The 21,296-nt window shown below is 31.2% G+C and overlaps 2 protein-coding genes and 1 long non-coding RNA gene across 6 annotated transcripts; 2 read left to right on the top strand and 1 right to left on the bottom strand.

Moving 5' to 3' along the window:
• The first annotated feature begins 4,416 nt into the window (after positions 1–4,416).
• LOC129871012 (protein yippee-like At5g53940) lies at positions 4,417–10,268 on the top strand. Its single transcript, XM_055945875.1, has 5 exons — positions 4,417–4,632; positions 6,469–6,512; positions 9,378–9,486; positions 9,739–9,794; positions 9,887–10,268. Exons 1-5 carry the CDS (start codon positions 4,537–4,539, stop codon positions 9,963–9,965), a joined length of 384 nt encoding a protein of 127 aa, XP_055801850.1. The 5' UTR covers positions 4,417–4,536; the 3' UTR covers positions 9,966–10,268.
• On the bottom strand, positions 7,294–9,893 carry LOC129871013 (uncharacterized). 3 transcript variants are annotated; one of them, XR_008762171.1, is made up of 3 exons: positions 9,299–9,893; positions 8,704–8,779; positions 7,294–7,604 (listed from the first exon to the last, which is right to left on the bottom strand). It is a non-coding gene; the product is annotated as an uncharacterized LOC129871013 (long non-coding RNA). The 3 variants fall into 3 exon arrangements; XR_008762170.1 differs by having other exon boundaries at positions 8,709–8,779; XR_008762169.1 differs by lacking the exon at positions 8,704–8,779.
• A 1,155-nt stretch (positions 10,269–11,423) lies between the features above and the next one.
• Positions 11,424–20,103, top strand: LOC129871187 (PRA1 family protein H). 2 transcript variants are annotated; one of them, XR_008762209.1, is made up of 5 exons: positions 11,424–11,996; positions 12,614–12,750; positions 16,670–16,741; positions 16,837–16,983; positions 19,852–20,103. XR_008762209.1 is itself a non-coding variant. In XM_055946067.1 (4 exons), exons 1-4 carry the CDS (start codon positions 11,536–11,538, stop codon positions 16,923–16,925), a joined length of 759 nt encoding a protein of 252 aa, XP_055802042.1. In that variant the 5' UTR covers positions 11,424–11,535; the 3' UTR covers positions 16,926–17,258. The 2 variants fall into 2 exon arrangements, 1 of the variants encoding a protein (XP_055802042.1); XM_055946067.1 differs by lacking the exon at positions 19,852–20,103 and having other exon boundaries at positions 16,837–17,258.
• The last annotated feature ends 1,193 nt before the right edge of the window (positions 20,104–21,296 follow it).

Here is a 21,296-nt window from a genome sequence, read left to right as displayed (position 1 = left end):
GGGATAGTAGCAGTTAGGAGGTGAGCTTAGTTACCCTAATGTTGTCCTCTTCCAAGTGAGATGTTAATTATCCTAAGGCCATGTGATGGTGTGAAACTAAATCTAATAGACAGAGTTAGTATTGGCCCATAGTTTGGAAACTTCTCTATGTGATAGAAGGATAAGGCCTTGATCTGTATTAGAATTAGCAGCAGACCAACTAGAAAGGATAAAGGTTAGGCATGAATGACTCTAATAAGGTTAATGAGAATGATAGGAGTTTTGCATAAGGTTTGGCGGTGAATCTCTTAAGAGCATGTTTTCTTCTCGTTGATTTTCTTATATTAGCGGTGGGTATCAGGTTGACCGATGATGTCTACCAGTATGTGTTGTTTGCTCTTGCTATACCACTTGGCATAGTCTAATTGTAGGGTCAGCGATGTTTCATAGGTGAAGACAAAGATGAGTCTCCAACAGCTTCTACTCTTCATTCCTTATGGATGGAGTTGTGTCTTGCTTTTATTTATACTTTGTATCTTTAGAAGCTTTTGTACCTGTTTAGACTAGTATCTTTGCGGGTGTTAAGTGTTTCTTGTAATAAACCTTGGAGTTTTAAAAATTCATTTTTTGTTGTATTCTTGACTCTTTTAGAACTTGTAATGGTATTTTGTTAAACTTCTGCATGATATTTTGTAAGGATTCTCCTATCTAAGTGTTAGAGTAGGTGCCCGCACGGCCCAGTGGGATGAGTCGTGATATATAATGGCACCACCAACGTAGGATCCACCCGCAATAGCAGTTTGCATGGGACAAAAACTCAAAATCCTCCCAGAAGTCCCCATTTCGCAACACACCTTAGAACCTTGCCGTTCTAAAATAACTCGTTCACGCAAAGTTCAATATCGTGAGTACTATTTACCCGAATTCGCTTTCGAAAAGTCCTACGAATTTCTTAACATCTTAGCTAATAGAAAATCCAACCTAAATTTAGATATTTTCTCTAATTCTTTCTCGGATTTCCCTAAACCTCACCTTACTCAGATTTTGTTTGAGACTAGCTTAATCTAAAATTTTCAAGTCATTACAATAAAAGTTTTCTTACCCCAATTTCTTTCACAATTACCCATAACGATCGGAGGGATCGTTATAGTTTAAATTCGATTTTATGCAATATAATTAGTCGGTAATAAAAGTTTGTTCGACTTTAATTATATACTGTGATAAGTTATGACTATGAAAATCGTGAGAACTCTTTAGATCAACTAAAATTATCTAGTGTTGGATGAAAATGACAGACATACTTGAGTAATCTATCTTGTATCACTATATAATTAAGTATTTAATTTATGATTCTAATTCATAAATTATGATTTCCACTAAGTGATTAAATTAATATTTTGAATTGGGGAAGTGAAATTTTTTGCCCCAAAGCGAGACTTATGAAATTCTTTGATTGGGGAGTAATTAGTGACCCAATTTAGCGATACGTGAGTTCCCCAAATTATGAGTAGACCTGTTTTGAAATAAATTTTCAAATTCGACACGTGGGCTCGGGGTTGTTTTTTGGCCCATTTACATAAATAATATAGTATATAGCATTAATTACGAATTTTAGTACATGTTTTAGCTTTACCAAAAATGACAGTATTTTTTTATCCAAAATAATAATAAAAAAAAGAATAAAAGTATTTTTCTCTTTCTTCCCCTCCTCACTCTTTCCTTTTTCCATTTTTTCCTTTCTCTCTCTTTCTCTTCCCCCCTCCTTTCGCTCTCTTCTTCTCCTCTTTTTTTGGTCTGATTTCTCTCTCTCTCTCTCTATCTTTCTCTCTCTTTCTCCTTTTTTTTTAAAAAATACGTAATAATTAATTATTCTAATTTAAATTTAATTTTGGATTGGATATTATGGAAATGATGATTTTACTATTTTTTAAATTAAATATTTTTTTATGAAAATACATATATAATGCATTTTTAACACAATAAAGGAAATAAATATAAACAATAATTGTAATACATTTTGAATTCAATATATTATACTTATTATAGGCATGTTTCAATGCACGTGGTGAATATATAACTAAAATATTTTTAATACAATAATATACTTCATTAATAAGAGAAAAAAATAAAAATTAATTATAATAGATTTTGAATCAAATGTATTATATTATAGGTATATTTCAATGCACATGGTGAATATATAACTAAAATATTTTTAATACAATAATATATTTGTTGAAATAACAACAATCAAATTCATAACAATATATAATATTAATTCGAATTGGAATACATTTTGAATTCAATATATTATACATATAATATGCATATGTATTCAGAATGTTTCAATGCACATGCTGAATGTATAACTAAAATATTTTTAATACAATAATATATTTCGTTAATTGAAGAAAAAATAAAAATAATTATAATAGATTTTGAATTCAATATATTATAATTAAACTATAGTGAATATATAATTAAAATATTTTTAATACAAATGTATTATAAGTATTATGTGTGAATTTCAAACATTTCAATTCTATTTAAATTAATTTATGTTGTTAGATATGTATTGAATTAATTAATTATTATTTTTAAAAGAGGGAGAAAGAGAAAGAGAAAGAGGGAGAGGGAAAAAAAGGACAAAAAAAAGGAAAGAAGTATGCAGAAAGAAAGAGAGGGAAAGAGAAAGAAAAAAAATGACAAATATAATGCATTTCTAACACAATAAAGGAATAAAAAATAATTATAGAAGATTTTGAATTCAATATATTATACATATTATAGGCATGTTTCAATGCACGTGGTGAATATATAACTAAAATATTTTTAATACAATAATATATTATGTTAATAAGAGAAAAAAATAAAAAATAATTATAATAAATTTTAAATTCAATATATTATAGGAATGTTTAATGCACGTGGTGAATATATAACTAAAATATTTATAATAAAATAATATATTTTAGCACCATTAATAAGAGAAAAAATAAACAATAATCATAATAGATTTTGAAATCAATTTATGATACATATTATAGGCATCTTCAATAAATATGGTGAATATTTAATTAAAATATTTTTAAATACAAATATATTATAAGTATTATATGTGAATTTCAAATATTTTGGTACTATTTAAATTTGAATAATTAATTACTAATTTAAAAAAAGGGAGAAAGAGAAAGAGAAAAGAGAAAAAATAGATAGAAAAAAAAATGCAACACGTAGAGGGGGAGGGGGAGAGGGAGAGGGAGAGAGAGAGGGGGGGAGAATGAGGTGATTTTAATTATTAATTAAGATAAATATGTTATAGACCGTAATAAAAAAGGTACCATAAAAAGGATAATTATTAATCTAAAATAGTTCATTTATGTAAAAATTGCTTCATTTTTTGACCCTATTCCTTTTATGGCAATATGAATGTCTATGTACTCTTTTACTTGTTCTAGATCTACACATTTGACCAAATTGAGACTGTTTGAAGGATTTAAGGAAGCTAAAGTCATAATTTGACTTGTTTAGTTGAAAATCAAAATTGCATGCCTAATAATATATATATATATATATATATATATATATTTTGCATTTATTATTTTTTGTTTAGTTATTATTCGGATTTCATAATATTCAGTGCTCAAGTGTTGAGAAACTTACTTAGTACTTATTTGATATTGACTGAAAATCTGATATTGTATTAAATACATTACTATGGTCTAAAATACAAATTGAGCAAACATAATTTCAACGAAAAGTTGGGAGTTTAAATTTCAATCTTTAAAAAATTAATTTCAACTCAAATTTTCTAAAGTTGGGAATTAATGAAGCTTAACTTCAAATTCCACAATCTAAAGTTAAAATAAAATTTGGTAATAGTATCTAATTTTCAATTATAAGAATTAGAAAATCACTATTTATTAGTGGCGGTTTACTAAATATTCTGATTTGACTTATAGCCAGCTTTTTTATAATTATTATTTATAAATTTTAAAGAAGTGTTTAATTTTAAAAAGTAGGGTGTTTGATTAATAATCTGTGTGGACAAACTTATAACTTATAAGTCAGTAATCATAAGTTAAGATTTTTCACTTATAATTTTTGTCTTATTTTTATTATTTTGACTTGAAAACACTTTTATATTTTATCAAAATACTACAAAACTGTCTAAAAACTATTTCAACCTTAAAAACATTTAAAATTTACTTTAAAATAATTCAATCCAACCAAACTTTAAACTTTTTGGAAGAAAATGAATGCTTCTACCGAATATTAGAAATTGTTATGCAGAAGATAAAAATACAGCTTTCCCCCAAAAATATATTTTTGAAAAATGCTTCACAAACAAATACACTTTAAAAATATTTTTAATTTTTTTTTTCAAATACAATTTGCTCTATTTTTTAAATTTATTGATCAAAGGCAAATTAATCCTCACTAAGTACTTTTTTCTGTTTGTGTGCTTAAAACCCCAAGAGCCCTCCCACCGCACTATCACAACTAACCAAAAATCAATTCTTGTTTTGTGGGGTTTTTGTTGAATTTTCATTGAAAATGGGAAGGATATTTGTTGTAGATCTTGAAGGCAGGACATACAAGTGCAAATTCTGCAAAACCCACCTTGCCCTTGCTGATGACCTTGTTTCTAGGGTAACCATTTCTTCAATGTCCCTTTCTGGCTAAGTTTTTAGAAAGAAAAATCTTAACTTTTGTTATAGAGCTTTTCATTGGGTTTTGGACTTTTGGGGTTTGTTGTTTGTTTGAGTAATTAGCTTTTATTTTCTTGTTTTTGCATAATTAGATTGTGTTTGTGCCTACACATCTTCCAAAAGTATAACCAAAGGAGAAAACAGGGCTATTCAACTAGAAAGAAAAGAAATATTCTTGCATGATCATTTGCTTGTGCTAGATTTTTCGGGGCACGTGTATGTCGAATCATGTAGTGCATAATTTAGTAAGTGTTTCATTGTGAAATTTAAAGAAAAAGTAGTTTTTGTTTTCAAGGTGAAAAATGATTTTTGCAAGTGGTTAATTTATAGTGAAAAAGACCTTTTTGTTGTTTTTCAAATTCTTGAAAATTCTGGAGTTGAATTCTGGAATTTTATGCTCAAACATGTTAGTAGTTCAACTCCAGAATTTTGTATTAACAATTTTAGAATAATCTTATGGAAGAAATAGAATAATGTGTAGAGAGTGGTTATGCTTTTTGCTCTGTTTGTTTGTTTCGTTGTGGGTTGTGAAGAAAGTGATTCAACTTGATAATTGGAAGACTAGGTATGGTATTCATGCTTACTGGCTTTCAAGTTGGAAGTGATTTTGGTGCTATCATTAGGTATGAGATCTGTACCAGTTTATATTACATGTCACCTAGCTTAATTTCGAAGTTGACGGAGAACTTTTTAACTTCTTTCGAGATGGATTTATTTTGTGATTTATATGGAAGTGTATATGTTATAATTGAAGCATTGAAAATGGATTATGTACAATTTGCACAAATTTTATAACCGGTATCTCCATTTGGTTTACTATTCTGGCTTTTGTTATGTTTAATTTCTATTTTTAGATATTATTATTGATTATCCTTCTCTCAAATATAAAACTAAGTCTTTCTCTTGATTAATTATAAATGTTCACATGGCATTTCCATGCTATTGTTTATTGGCATATAGCTTCACAGTAATATCCCTAGTCAATGTTTATACACTCGAAGAAACAACGTAAAAAAGCGTAAAATTATATTACCAAATGCTCAAGGACCAGACTTGGAGAGTGATTCGGCATTTTAACCAATCTTTATCCTTATGGATTTGATCCAATGGTTTCAATTGCCAAAACTCAGGCACGTTTCTTCAAGTTTTTTTTTCCAACATAGAGATGAAGGTAATGGACCAAATTGATTCTGGATTGATATTGACTATATTGTTTCATTACCCCTTTGAACATGTAATTTTATATTGTGAAGAGGGTGGGATAAAATAATTGCACAATTTAGTTTTATGTTGCTAATTAATTGCTTGAGAAATCATTTAAATAGATATGGCTTTCACTAAAAACAATGGATACAATGTTCTAGAGGCCATTTATTTAGCTTCTAGAGAAATCATTGATTTGGAAAAGAATGATAGTCTATTAATGTTGTATCAATTATCATTTCAACGATCAACTTCTCCCATAATGATATCTATGCTACCTTAATGACACAACCTTTTGGAAAAGAAACTTCAAAACAAATTATATACTACCTATATATGTGTGCTTATTTATTTATAAGTAGGATATTTAGAGTATTTAGAAGGGTATTTAGGTCTTTTAACTTTTTAGTGTTGGAGTTCCTACTGTTATAATATATAGATAGATTATTCTGAGCAGACTTTCTTTTTATTTGTGGTATATGCACTGGAAATTTTCTACCACGGTTTATTCGTAGTATTGCACTTTTTGCTTGCTTGGTTTGTGGTTTTTTTTAACGGTTGGTTTTATGGACAGGGATTTCATTGCCGCAGAGGAAAAGCATACCTGTTCAATAAAGTGTGAGTGCCTTTTAATTTCTCAACTACAATTGATCATAACCAGTTTTGTTTATGACTTAATCTGCTTGTTTCACACTTGAATTGACTTTGTTGATAATCATGCATCCATTTGAGAGTTGAGACTGATATCTGTTGCATTCTTTTTGTATCCTATCTGATTAGTTATGGTGTCGGGAAGAGGATTGGGATTTTGTTAGGTTTTAGTACATTAGAAAATTTCAGTTGGAAAAGATCAGACGATCGTTGCTCGGGGACTCTTAATTCTAATTGAACTGTCCATCCCAATTTATGTGACACTCATTGCTTTTTAGTCAATCCCAGAAAGAATGACAGCTTTCCATAGTACTCCATCTGTTTTAATTTGTTTGTCTTTCTTTCCATTTTAGTCTTTTTAAAAAAGAATATCCCTTTCCTTTTTTGGCAACTCTTTAATTCTAACTTTTCATGGCATGCTTAAGATGACAAGATTAAAGGATATTTTGTACATTCTACATATTTTTAGTTTAAGACCACTAAATTCATAGGTCTTCTTTAGATTTTAAACTCCGTGCCAAGTCAAAATTAGGCAAATAAATTGAAACGGAGGGTGTGAAAATTAAACTTCAAACCTCCCATTTTATCCTTAATGAAATTATTTATAGCCGCAGAAATTCCTATGGTTTATTTTAGACCACAGGTTTCAAAAAATCTTCCTTTTTTTCTTACACTTTGTGTCTAGTCAACCATCTTCACATATATTTGGACGGAGGGAGTATTAGAGATCTTAAATAAAGGTGATGTCAATAACAATATAACCTCATTTCAAGCAGTTCACAGCTAATCTTCTTTTCTAAGAAAGGCACATTTTCTCCTTTCTGAAAAAGGAAAGAAAAAGATTTCTAGTTTCAATTGCACAAAAGGATTTCTAATCTTCACATAACATGCTTGCTCCAGTAATTCAGAAGAAACGAAAGAAGACTTTATTCCAAAAGAGAAGGGGAGAGAGATACCAAATAAGAAACATTATCCAACTGATATACGTTCCTCCTTAAACAACCGTATGAATTATGTTTCTGGCTATCTTGTAATAAGGTCTCCAGTTAAACGAAACACCTGAGAGTTATACATAAACAATAAGCAATACAAACCATATAAAATAAAATAAGAAAATTAATTGGGTGAGAAAATTGCTAATAGCAGCTTAATATATGGTTGTCTCACCTTCACATAAATTGGGATAGAGGGAGTATTAAATATATTTATCGAAAAAAGATATTTGCTATAATAACTTTTACATTTTATATGCCGCCTTTTCTCTATATGATATGTTCATAATTGTCAATGTTATAGAATTGATCTATCCTTCCTCCCTTGTATCAAATTCTCAAAATTTACCATGTCGATGTGTCCGTGACTAATCATATTACATTTCACATCCATCATGATGCTTTCTAAATTGTAATGGATGGAGGAACTCACATTGTATGAACTGTAATAACTTGAACCTCTAGACAGTGTTATATGCAGAAGAAAATACTTCCTTCCTAGTGACAACGACTTATTAGTGAAATCCAAAAGAGTTCCCAATTTTCAATATTGCACACATATACTGATTTCATGTTACTAAACAATTAAATGCTAGCAGCAACATCCAACTTAGGGGTGTCATATGAAAGGGTTGGGCTAAATTTGGGCTGTTCAAAGTGGGTTGAGTTAATAAATGGGCGGTCAAGTTACTTGGGCTGAAATGGGCTAAGAATCAAGTCATAGCCCAATCCGCACAATTTTTTTAAGTACCTAATAAGAATTTTTTTTCTTTTACTATGACTATATATAACATATCAAATAAAAAAATGTCTTAAAAATATTTAGACAAAGTTTCTCATGTTAGTTTGCGTTGCATATTAACTGAGTTTTTAAATGAGCCAAATTGTGCACATCAAAATAGGTTGAGTTAATAAAATAAGTGGGTCATTAATCCACCCAAACCTAAGCAGATTGGCAGGGGTAATTTTTTCACCCCAAATCCGACTTGTTTTCCTTTAAAGGAAAAGGATGAGAGGATGATAGCTCAATAATACAAGGAAAAGCGAAAGTAATGAAGGACTTGAAATCTGAGCTGCTTCAAATTACAAAGCTATGCTCTGAAAATGTTGATATACAGAAAGGCTGCCAATTTGGAAAGAAATGAGCCTGAATATTTAGCATTAACCTTACCACTTGAAGGCACCAAACATCAGCATTCGGAAACTTGATTTTGTGCATTGAACATGGCTGTTGAGTTGAAGCTGTATTTGAATAGAAATTAGTGTTTGCTTTTTCTAGTATTGGAACATGTATAGTTTCTCATATCCTATCTTATAGAATTGGGTTGTATCACTAATAAGATAGATATTAGACAACCTCCCTTCTTCCCCTTCTTTTTTTTCCACAAATAGGAAGTTTCGACTCCAATTTGTTTGTGACACATTTTTTCTCGAATTTTACTCTTACCAACTCCGATTTTCAAAGGAAGATGTTAGACTTGTCTAATTAGACCATGAATTACAAATGTATGGAAAAGTTCTATTGCTATTTCACGAGGCAATCCACATTGATGTAGTGAAAGTGAAAGGTCCGTGACGGTGAATTTTTCAAAAACATGATCAGAAAAATGGAGTTCTTTGAAATAAAAAAGAAATCCATTTTATAGATCAAGTTGTTAAGGATGTAGGATTATCACTTCATTTCTATTTCTATGGTCGATGATCATAGAAGCCTTGGCAGTGTAATAGCTGATATATTTACTAGCATCATTTCCCCTTTACCTTACCAACTCTTTGCAATTGTACTCCATTTGATATGTATGCAGAGGTCTGACTGGATCCGCTTGACTTTGTGATTCAGGGTGAACGTAACTATTGGACCTCAGGAGGAGAGGGTGATGCTTTCTGGGATGCACACGGTAGCAGATATATTTTGTTGCTGTTGTGGGCAAATTGTTGGCTGGAAATATGTATTCCCTTTCGTTCTCTCTCTGTCTCTCCTCATACATGTAGACATAGACACCAAAACAAGCACACACACAAAAAGAGGAGAGAAATAGTTACTCTAGCCATATAAATGTGTTACCAATTGCATAACAAACACACACACAAAAAGAGGAGAGAAATAGTTACTCCTCTAGCCATATAAATGTGTTACCAATTGCATATGCATGATTTACCTACACCGGAAATTTTGTTTACAACTAGCACTCTTCATGCAGGAGGCTGCGCACGAGGAAAGCCAGAAGTATAAAGAAGGGAAGTTTGTTCTTGAAAGGTGCATCTTTTTTCTTGTACTGGAAAACATCTTTGTCTGTTTTGAATCTCTTCCATATAACATTACATGCTCTTCTGGTTGTTTGTTAACAGAGATAGGATCATTGATGGAGTTGACACTGAATTCTACATCGATACTCGTCAAAGTATCAGTGATGCCGAGGATGCATAGGCTTTGTTATGTTATGTATCTAAACATGTGTGGTTGTTGTATCTTGTAGGTCTAGTTTGTAGATATAAGGAAGAAGCTGTTTGTGTCAAAATGTTGTGTGGCTGTATCTTGTAGGTCTAGTTTGCAAGTATAAAAAGAAGTTTATGCTTAAGTATTTGGTCTACAGTACATGATCTTTTCATCATGTACCAAAAAATAGAACATAGGACCTAGTATGATTGTAAGCTACCAAACTACTTAAACTAAAAATAGCCAGCGGATGTATAAATTATGGATAATTTATATATACAATTTGAACTAGTACTACAAAGTCGATGCAAGAATCTTATTAACTCTTCTTTTTATTGTGTCTTTAAAATCAATTTTTTGTTTTATTTTTTAAAGTCATTTTCCCAATATAGAATGGTCTAAAAGCTACAAGAACAAAGAAAGCATAAGATGCTTTTCGAATAAATATTACACAATGGAGCACACTACCACAGAGTTTTTGAAAAGTTGAAGTTCTAAATTGTTCCTATGCTCAAAATTGTTCAATTTTGTCTCTTACTAGATATTTTATTTATTCATATCCTTACAATTGAGATGAATTTACTATTCTAATTGTAGAAGTTTGCACATCTAATTCTTCATTCTTAATCAGGTTTTGATTTTGAGTAAACAACATAAAGCACATTATTATTGGTGTTAATTACTTGAAACGACAGTTTTCTTAATTACATTTTTTGTTAGAAAAATATTGTTTTGAATATATGTATCTCAGATAAACACGAGTCAAAGTGGTGTAATTTGTTTTAGATACATTGTATCCAAACATGATTTACATGTATCTAAGATACACTGACTCTTTCGCTTATCTCTCTTCCTCTTTCCTTCGCCCCGCTCCCTGTGTATCTGTATTTCAAAATGTATCTGAGTTTCACAAATTTTATGTATCCGTATGTCCAATATCAATTTCATATATCTGTGTATCCAAAATCAATGTCATTCAGTGTATCTAAGATCAATTTTATTAATATATGTGATATCAAATAATAAGTGTATCTATGCATACATACAAGTAGTATCAAAATATGCATTAATACATTCATCAATGTATCTTTATATAGACACATGTATCCGGTTTCAAAATTTACACTAATACACATAATAAACCAAGCAAAAAGAGGGGAGAGAGCGAGGGGGAGAGGGAGAAAGAGAAAAAAATGGAGAGAACGAATGAGAAAAATGGGAGGAGAGAGATTGTATCTTTATTTTAAGGTATAGATGAACACACATGTAAAACTGAATTTAATCGAATTTCAATTCGAGTACTCAAATAAAAAATAAAATAAAAATTATAAATTTAAATATTATCAAATTTCAATATAAATCTCGAACCACATATGAAATATAAAAATAACAAACAAAAAAAACTAATAAAAACATGCAAAATGAATTATTTGTGATTTTTGAATAGCACAAGCACAAAATTTGACCCTTTCCCTTTTCAAAATTCATCCTAAAAAAATTAGAGACAAACGCTACAGATAAGTTCCTGAAAAACAAATTCCTTAAAAGAGGGAGAAAAAAAATGGCATTCTCAGCTAACCCGTTATCTCTGAGTGTACCCGAACCCGTATTTGAATCCTGGCTCCGAGATACCGGCTACCTCGAAATTCTCGATCAACGGACTACCGATCTCCACCGCCACTCCTCCTCCACCGCATCATCCGCCGCCGAGGCCGCTTCCTCCGACGCTGCTGTTACTAACTCTGCTGCTGCCGCAGTTTCAATCTCAAACGGAGTCTTCGTTCTCATATTTTCACATATTGGAACCTTACTGTCGCTTTTAACGCTTAATCCGTTCGCGAAACTCACCTCCGATGATTTTTCCGGTGATACCCCGTCGTGGACCCTACAATTCGTCGGGTCATTCGATTCCTACTCGTTTCCTTCGTCGCCGTCTCAGACTCGGCTTAGAGTCCACGAGAATGTGAAACGCTATGCTCGCAATTATGCCTCTCTCTTCGTCCTCTTCTTTGCTTGCTCTCTGTATGCTCTCTCTATCTCTATCTCTATTATCTATACACAGACACATTCTATATGTATGTTGTATACGGATATTGACATGTATATGTATATGCGATTACGATTATTAACATTTGAACTTGTGCAATAACTTGAATGGTTGGTTTTGTTTTGAACACTATCTGCAGTGGCTTAGTATGAAATGGACCCGAATGGAGTGGAATAAATATAGAGAATTCATATAACTTACTCCAACTAATTTAGGATTGAGTTGTTAGTTGGTTGATTGATTGATTCATCGAGCTTTGTTTGAGAAATTTTTAGGCTTTGAGAGTTAAGTGAAGCTTACCGGGAGGACAGTGGATTTGGATACCGACATAAACAATAGTATGTGCCAAATGCACTTTAGAAGCTTGGGTTTCGGGTAGGACAACGTTTTAGTTACTGAGTAATCAGCTGAAGTTATTTAGGAACTTGTACTTGTTAAATATAAAGATGTTAAGGTTTTGGAGATTTGAAGACCTTTATTGGTCTGGATGTAGCAATATTATGTAGCTGAAGGATTTCAATTTCAGCTGCTTGATTTTTGTGCTATTTGATTGCTTTGGTATTGATTGCATTATGATAAATTTGGGAAACAGGTACCAAAAGCTGCTTGCCCTTGTTGGGTTGATTTCATGTTTGGCACTTTGGGATGTATTAAAGTTATGTGGAGATCGTTGGGGATTAGAGCGGCGCCCAGTTATTAAACAAAGCTTGATTCGCACTGCTCAGTGTGGTGAGTCAATATTCTTGAGTGTTTCTCCCCTCCCCCTCCTCCTCCCTCCCTCAAAAGAACAAAGACACCTAGGGTGTTACTCTCTTAAATGATTCAGGTCCAGCATTCTATCAGTGTACCTTGGTGATAGATTAATTGATCATATCTTTGACTGTTTTATCATTTGCCAAGTATTTATCCTATGTGTTCATTGTAAAAGTGAACACCAGGAAACAATAATTGACTGATCCCTGATCTTTTAGCTTCTAGTCAACCTTTTGAATATTATCCTTATTAGTGTTCCTTCTCATAAATTGCACTCTGCACTCGTCTAGATTGGAGGCTCTTAGAGACAAAAAAAAATACTAGGTGATTCTTCCCATCTGTCCTAGCCTTGGTGGATAGAGTTACCTGGTACCTGTTGCTAGTGGGAGGGAATCAGTCGAGATGCGCGAAAGCTGGCCCGGACACCACAACCATCAAAAAAAAAGATTGGAGGCTCTTATGCCAACTTTTGGTCGAGGCACAGAGTTTATGTTCATACCATACGGAGACACTTAATAGCGGGACGCATGTAACTTAAAATGTATTCATATCTATAATTACACTTATGAGACCTTCATCTTATAAGTTCAAAGAATTATATGGAACATTTGGGCTGGCAGTTTCCACATCCAACTTTATCCACATCCTCATTTGTTCTAAATTTATTTTTCCTCACATTGGGAAACGTTCGTTACATCCGAAAAGTCCTTCTCCTCTTTTGCTTTCTTGATAATCTGATCTATTTGATTACTACCCATCCATCCAATTTGAGACCAAATGTATTTTCTTTCTTCCTTTTGCAAATTAGATGTTAGAACATCAGTAAAAGAGTTTTGTACAGCATATCAGTTGCAATGGATGTAGATTCATGTAATGGACTAAAGAAAAACATTGTAAGTAGTAATTGCTTATAGAACTGCATACTCAGGACTATTCAAAACCATCATATGCAGCCTGTTGAGGTGTTGGATGACCACATATTTCTAGGTTATTGGTATTCAGAGACATTGGCTTTGCAATGGATGCTCTTAAGATGTTTAACCAAAATTACTGGAAATCAGGATCAAGGACAAATGATCCAACCACTGAGCTAAAGTATATAATGAGTTGGTACTACAAAATAGATGCCGATGTGAGGAATTACATACAAATTGATTAGGGATTAGGGAGCAGGGATAAATGGTTTGACTATATTGCTCCCTAATTTGTTCTTTTATTTGAATTTTTTGCAAGTAAGCTAATTCAGGTTTTTTAAAAAAAAAAAGGGGGGGGGGGATGGGGATGTCTCTATAAACAACTAAATATTCGTATAAAAAATTCAGTAAAAAGTTCATATATTAGCTACTTGCAAGACAGTGAATCCATATTTTGTAAAATCTGTTTCTTCATCATTAGGAAGAATATCATGTCACTATCTCAATTCAATTTTTGTGTTCAAAGTTCCACAAGTTCTCAAAATGATAGAACCCCCCCCCCCCCTCCCCCCAGCCCAATTTGGAGAAAAACTGAGGTGGGGATAATGAGGAAGGTACTTGGGGATGGTGTGGCGATAATGAGGAAGGTACTGTTATATTTTACTCGGAGTATTATAAATGGTAGAAACAGCTTTAATGCTTTAGTCCACGGATATAATAGTGTCGATGGGCCTGAAAGGAAAAGAAAAAGGTGGGGAATATGGGGAATATTTGAGTGTTTTCGTTTCCAAAAAAAACAAGAAGAAGAGGGGGAAAGGGCTTATGATCTCTCCATTTCATCCTTTGTAGTACCTGCACCTTGTCTTTTACTCAAATATTGTGAAAAAGTAAAATATGGTGAAAATAGCTGTAAATGGTTTAGCCTCAAGCCAGATTAGTGTCATTAAGTGTAGAAGTAAAAAGTGGGAAAGGATTTCTGGGAAGCTTTTTGGCGAGAAATTAAAAGAGGGAAAAGTAAAAATGGAAGGTTTATAAACCTCTCCATATCATCTTTTGTAGGAAACTAGTACCAGCAAAGTTAACGAGGTATTGGTATCTCTTCTCCATCTCATCTTTTTGCAGTACTTGCAAAGTTAACGATACATTGATCTCTATTACAAACAACATAAAGGATGCTTTCACGATAGAAAAGTTAATGGGCTGAAGTTTCCTGTCCCTTGCATGATCTTTTAACCAAACATAATTTATGAGATATGTGCTACATCATTATTTACCTATCCACCAAAGAACAAAAAAGAAGCAGAGGCGTGTCTAGGATTTCGATAGGATGGGTGCACTGTTACGGAAAGGTGAATCTAAGATATAAATTTGATTGGTTTGTCCCTTAGGTTCTTATCACCAAGTCTGTTAAACTTTTAAAATTATAGTCCGAAATTAATGCTTATTTATTCAAATAGTAATTTTAATATTCACATTTGGTTTAATTGTATAAAAAATTTACAGCGCTAAAAGAAATTCGAAATTTCTAATGTGAAAGACTTAAAAATTTGAAAGATAAAAAACAAAAGAAAAACTATTGAAATACCTAAAGTGCTACCCATGATCACTTAGAGAGGTGTTACCTAATTTTTGAAAGAAAAAAAAAGATAAATATAAAGATTTAAATTTCTAACTTCACTTAGAGAAGTGCACCGAAACATCATCGTTTTATATGATACTTTGAACATGGGTTCACACATCTATATTTAAGTATTTTTTTTAAAAATATAATAGTACTATATATGATGTAGGGAGGGGAGCATGGGTTCACATGAACCCACGGAACCCCCCCTAGATACGCCCCTGAAAAGAGGTAGTGCTACATCTCTACCTTCTCATTCTTAGTATTACTAGAGGTCACTGTTTCATCACTTAAAGCGAGGAAGTGATGTAAAGGTAGGGATTATGACTTCATAGTTGAAGTGATGCGCTTCTGTGAAGCGTGTACTTCAAATAGTGAAATGCAAAGTAGATCTACCTGGTATTTAGGTATCTACTTCAAAAGAAACTTGTGTGAAACTACAGTTGTAATCCAATTTCGGCTGAAGATTGTTGATTAAAGAATCTAACTAGAAAGGATGAGAAAAAAAGGAAAAAGGGAGGGGAAGATATGTTTCTTTTGGCTACTGGGATACTAGGATACTTTTACATGCATGTTTCAGCATTCTTTCTGTAGTCAACGTGTTCTTCCACTTCTTGAGTTTATAATAATTCTTGACTTCTTCTCTACTCTCTTAGTAGAGTTCCATATTTTTTATAAAAAAAAGATAAAGGGGAAAATATTTTATGGTACAAAATTCTGTCATTTCAGTTATTTCTCAAAGAAGAAAAGAGGGGCTCTGTTGACCTTTTAAGTATTCAATTTCACCAATAAGATACAAAGGCTTACTTCACATTTCGAATTTGCACAAAAAGAGACTATTTTCTACAAACTATATATGAAGCTAAATGCCGTGGGTTGATTATGTGAAAATGAATAACCGTTTTTTGATTGTATGTTAAGTTTTCAGGGTTTTGTTGAAATTACATTTTAAGATGTTTATTGTTAGGTTAGTGTTGTCTGAGATTAGATGTTGAAAATAGTAATTTTCATTGCAGCAAGTACCAATTCAAAAATAAAATAAAATAGTAGTAATTTTCGTTAGAAGCTTATAAGTTCATGTATGTTAGATCAATTTTGTGTCTCTAGTTATTGTATATTTCATTTCCATTTCCCAACAAGCGTGCATGTTAAATCTTGATTTACAGTTTTTGTTTAAAGCCCAAATTATCTTATTGCTGTTTTTGTGCTTCTAGTTCTTAGAAACACTTCTCAGTCTTTTTAAATGTAACTTGGCCGGTTTTTGTTTCCCTAGATAAATTTGAGCACTCATTTATTTTGGCAAGCAGAATTTTTCTGATTCTGTATAAATTTGAGAATTGAGTCAGCCTTTCTTGTGCAGCTACTGCAGTTATACTATTCTGTACCAATGTTCAAATGGCTCTCTTCTCAGCTCTTGCGGTCAGTTATGCAGGTGGGTTAGCTTTCGCGCTTAATTTGTTGTCTTACTCTTAATGTTCAATTTTATTCCTAATTTCAAGAACTTATGGCTAATCGATGCATTTGCAGTGATGATTCTGCATGCCTCATTTAGGAAGCTGACCCCCTCGAAACAATCAACATCAAAAGATGGAAACAGGAGGATCCTTAGAAGTTGATGAGTGATTATTATTGTCATATGATACAATCACATAGTTGTCGCCTGGAGAGAAGAAGGTAAAGTGTGTTTACAAACTATAGCATAGTAGTCTTGGTTCATGAGTACATCTCTCCATTTGAAACTGAGAAAACTCTTGGGATTCACAATGTACGAAAAACGACTACTTCTTCTTATTCTTCTTCTTCTTAATTAGGTTGTATAAGTCTACAATGGAGAAAAAAAAGACTAGATAAGATTATAGATGGCTGTAGAGAGAATTAGCACTACTAAGGCTTTGTTAGTTTGCTAAACGAATTAGTATTAGTAACACATTTGTTTATCATCGACTGAATGAATTGCTTTCCTTGACATGCCATAATTAATAGTATAAATTGTCTTTGCACATAGACAAAATGAGTCAATATTGCTTGAATAAATCATAGTTTGCGATTGGTTTACTACATAATCAGCATTTAAATTTGTTCGAAAATTTCATTTAGACATTCGAGTTAAGTCTGCTAAAATTGAACACCTCAGCTCCTCTTAAAGTTTGTCAAGTAGACACTTTGCATTTAAATTTTGAATTGTTTCTTTTTCATTTTTTTTGCATGTATTCTCTTTCATCTATTAGATAGTTAAGTTAACCACGTGAAACATATCATTTTCTTTAATTACATGCATTTGCCTCAATAAGTAGTAAATTTCACACATTTTCTATTTGAGGTTGATCGTATAATTTAAGGATATGTCATATTTTATGTGGTCAATGAAACATGGCCAAATGTTTTTTTCAAAAATTGAAGCAAAAGTGTTTAATTTGAACACTTAATTAAAAGCTAAGGTATTTCACTAGAATAAAGCTTAGTTTAAGTGTCTAAGTAAAATATTCTTTTTAACATATTGAGTCCTTTTTGAATTTGAATATCAAACTTCATCAATTCTCATTGAATGAATCCTTTCTTCAATTGATGCAACATTTTCTTCCTATTATACATACGATTTGCATTATAAATGGCAGCAAATATCAATAGATTATTCGTCTAAATTATGCCATACATGTTGACCAAATAAATATTTTGCACAACCAATAAGATTTTACTAAATTTGGTAGTGTTAATTTGTCGGTGATAGGAAAAAGTTATTGTTGCAAAAATTTAAAATAATCTCCTGAGGGATCGTTTGGTTGGATCCCAGGATTAATTATTTTGGGATTATTTTAGAATAAGTTATTCCATCATGTATATGTGATAAGTTGTCCCATCATGATGTATAAATAGTGGGATAAATTATTCTCAAGTTTGGCAACCAAACAATGCAACATAATTTTATATCTGAATTATTTTTTATCTTAGAATTATTTATTTTTATCCCTTAAATCTAAATAATTCAGATTTATATATAAAATATAAACTTATGATTCAAATTTTACATTTAAAATATTTTGAAATCTTAATTATATTTTTTTGAAGAATTTAAAATTTGAAATCATGATCCCAATACATTTGGTAGTATAATTTTTGTTATCCTGGTGTAGTCTTTTCTGTTGCTAAGGTGACTTTTTTGGTGCCAACTTTAACTTTACTTGAGATAATGCATTGATTGAAAGTAAAAAGACAGGAGTTAACAGTGAACTTTGTCTCTTCATAGAGTACCCCACAACGACTTTTAGGACAATTTTGTTTTGATTAAAATGTTAAATAATGATTTTATGGATTATTATTCAATTTTTACTTATCCTACTAAAGTTACATAAATCTAATTTCGCACAAGTATTACAAAAAGTTATTTTAAAAAAAATGATATAATCAAATAGATATTTTAACTTAGCATCAATTGACAATTATATAAGCATATAAATTTTTAAAATGTATATTTAGTTACTTTAACTTGGTTTAAGTTGGCTCCGTAAATACACTTTTTCAAATGTGCATTCTCAAAATTGAAAGGCTCATTGGACAATTTAAATCAAGTTAATATATCTAAATGTGCATTTTCAAACTTAATGTGTTTAGTTACAAATTAAAGTTAAGTTAAAATGCTTAGATGATCCTAAAACAATCTATTATAATCAATTAAATTACAATAATAATATAAAAATTATTTACACTACCATGTGACTCATGATCAGACTTCACTCTTGTGCTTGCCAGCCCATGACATCTATTGAGTGGGGAAGGAAATCAAAATAAACTTACTTTTCAACACAAGTGGCCAAAAAATATGGCCCCATTCCATTAACAATTGTGTAATCAAGATTGCCCAATCCTTAAGGTTCAATGACTCCAGATTTTTGTACTGTATTTTCCCCCCCAAAAAAAGTTGTTCATAGTTTGAAATTAAATCATTTGGTTGATGGGATAAAAATAATAATTTTAAACGTAAGTATAAAATTAATTTATTCTGCATTTGATTATGGTGTTAATTAGTTTTAAGATTATTTTAATCTTACTAAGCATACTAAAATAGTAGGATTAGTTATCCCATATAAAATGTGGATAAATAATCTCATGAAATATCTCAATTCATGAAATATTTTTGTCTATTCCTTCCCACCAACCAAACAGTTTAACTTCTAAATATAAGTTACTTTTTTTGACAATTGAAATTTGTAATTCTCAAACAATCTTTATCGATACGTATATCGTATACAATGACGGATCTAGAATAGGCACAATGGATTTGACAAAACTTACTGTATTCAACTCGGGCTATATGTGCGGATTCAGAATTTTGAATTTTTGGGTGATATACTACTTTAAACAGTAACCTATGGCAAAATCTTCAGCGTAGAGTAAGATAATACTTAATATTTATTAGCAAATTTCCATACAAAATTTAGACTTATTTTGTTGGTTCAGTTAAGATTTTACTTACAAGAGGTATAGGGTTCTGATCTAATTATTCACAATTCTTTTTACAATAAATTCGCTAATGTTGTTTTGCAGGATAAATTTTTTTTTAAGAAAATACACTCCACAACAGGGCTCGAACTTGCTTCCTACAGGGGTAACCCTGAGCTTTAATCACGGACACCACAAAGCTCATTATTTTTAAGAGTGTTATGTATAATATTTATACTTTCCTTATAAATATATATACAAATATATACATGTATATACAGATTTTCAACCAAGATTACGAGGTGGCGTGACACCCCTTTCCAACTACATAGATCCGCCCTTGTATGTATATATGTCCTAGTGTGTGAATATTGAAATATATACGTCCGCAAAACAAAGCATGTTTTTCTTGAAAATAAGCGATTTTCATACTTATTTTCTTTTGTTTAGTATATAAGTAAAAAGATATTATCTCAAAAGTTATAAAATTGGAGGTGAGTGTAGGGGGTGATGGTTGGATCGGGCTTATGAGGGTGAAATGGAGGTGGAGTGTGTTGAAATGGTGGGAAGGAAACCGTAAATACTATTTGTGAAATTTATTTTTTCTACCTTTACCAATTAGGTCATTTTTTATATTCTTTTTATAAAAAAAAAAAAACTTATTTTCTAAAATAAAATATTTTCCAAAAAACATGAATATCCAAACATGAAAAGATATATTTTTTCTCTATACCAAACATACCCTAAATATTTGATTAGCCCTTAAACATCTAGGGTCAATCAAAGGTGGATATGCCACTGTATTATATGTATTCATCTCATTCAGTAACTTTAATTCAAATCCTCTGAGAATTGTGAATCCAATAACATAAAAGGGGTTACAAGTTCGACAACAAGTAAGAAATCTTTAAAACACATAAATTTTAAATTTTAAATTGCCACGATAATGTATATACGAAAAACTTGGTATGCCCCACCTCACGTTCTTTTGCTTTTCTAAGAACCTATAGGCTATAGGCATATTCATTATGAAAGTGATTGAAATGGAATCTGTGAACAAATTATTGCAGCATTGATAACTTCAACAAAGAAAACAAATAATTGAACAGAAATTGCAAAAAGAAAAGTATACTAAAGCACATCATCAAATTTTTTATACACAAACATATAGTGGACTAATTTAATCTTAGGTTGGATTAGTTTCACATACAATTACTCAACTTTTATTTTATTACGCTGAGCTCAAAAAATTATGTTTACTAATAAAAAAAACTTTTTTTTAATATCACAGAAAATTACTAAATTATTTTAGTAAGAAAACAATCACTCTTATATTCCTAAGTATCACAAAGAGTCACTAAGCAATTTATCGGGAGCAAAAAAGTCACTCAGGTCTAATTAAAATCGGGTTATTTTTGTTGATTTGGGGTTTTCTGTTAAAAAAGGGGTACAAGTGATAACTTTGTAGATGAAGAAAATAAGAACAATTTTACTTTAATGATAAGAATAAAGCTAACTAATAAATAAAAATTGAGAGATATTTTTAACCC

This window comes from Solanum dulcamara, chromosome 10 (genome assembly GCF_947179165.1).
Source record: "Solanum dulcamara chromosome 10, daSolDulc1.2, whole genome shotgun sequence".
Classification (NCBI taxonomy): Eukaryota; Viridiplantae; Streptophyta; class Magnoliopsida; order Solanales; family Solanaceae; genus Solanum; species Solanum dulcamara.
This window is presented reverse-complemented; position numbering and strand designations above follow the sequence as displayed.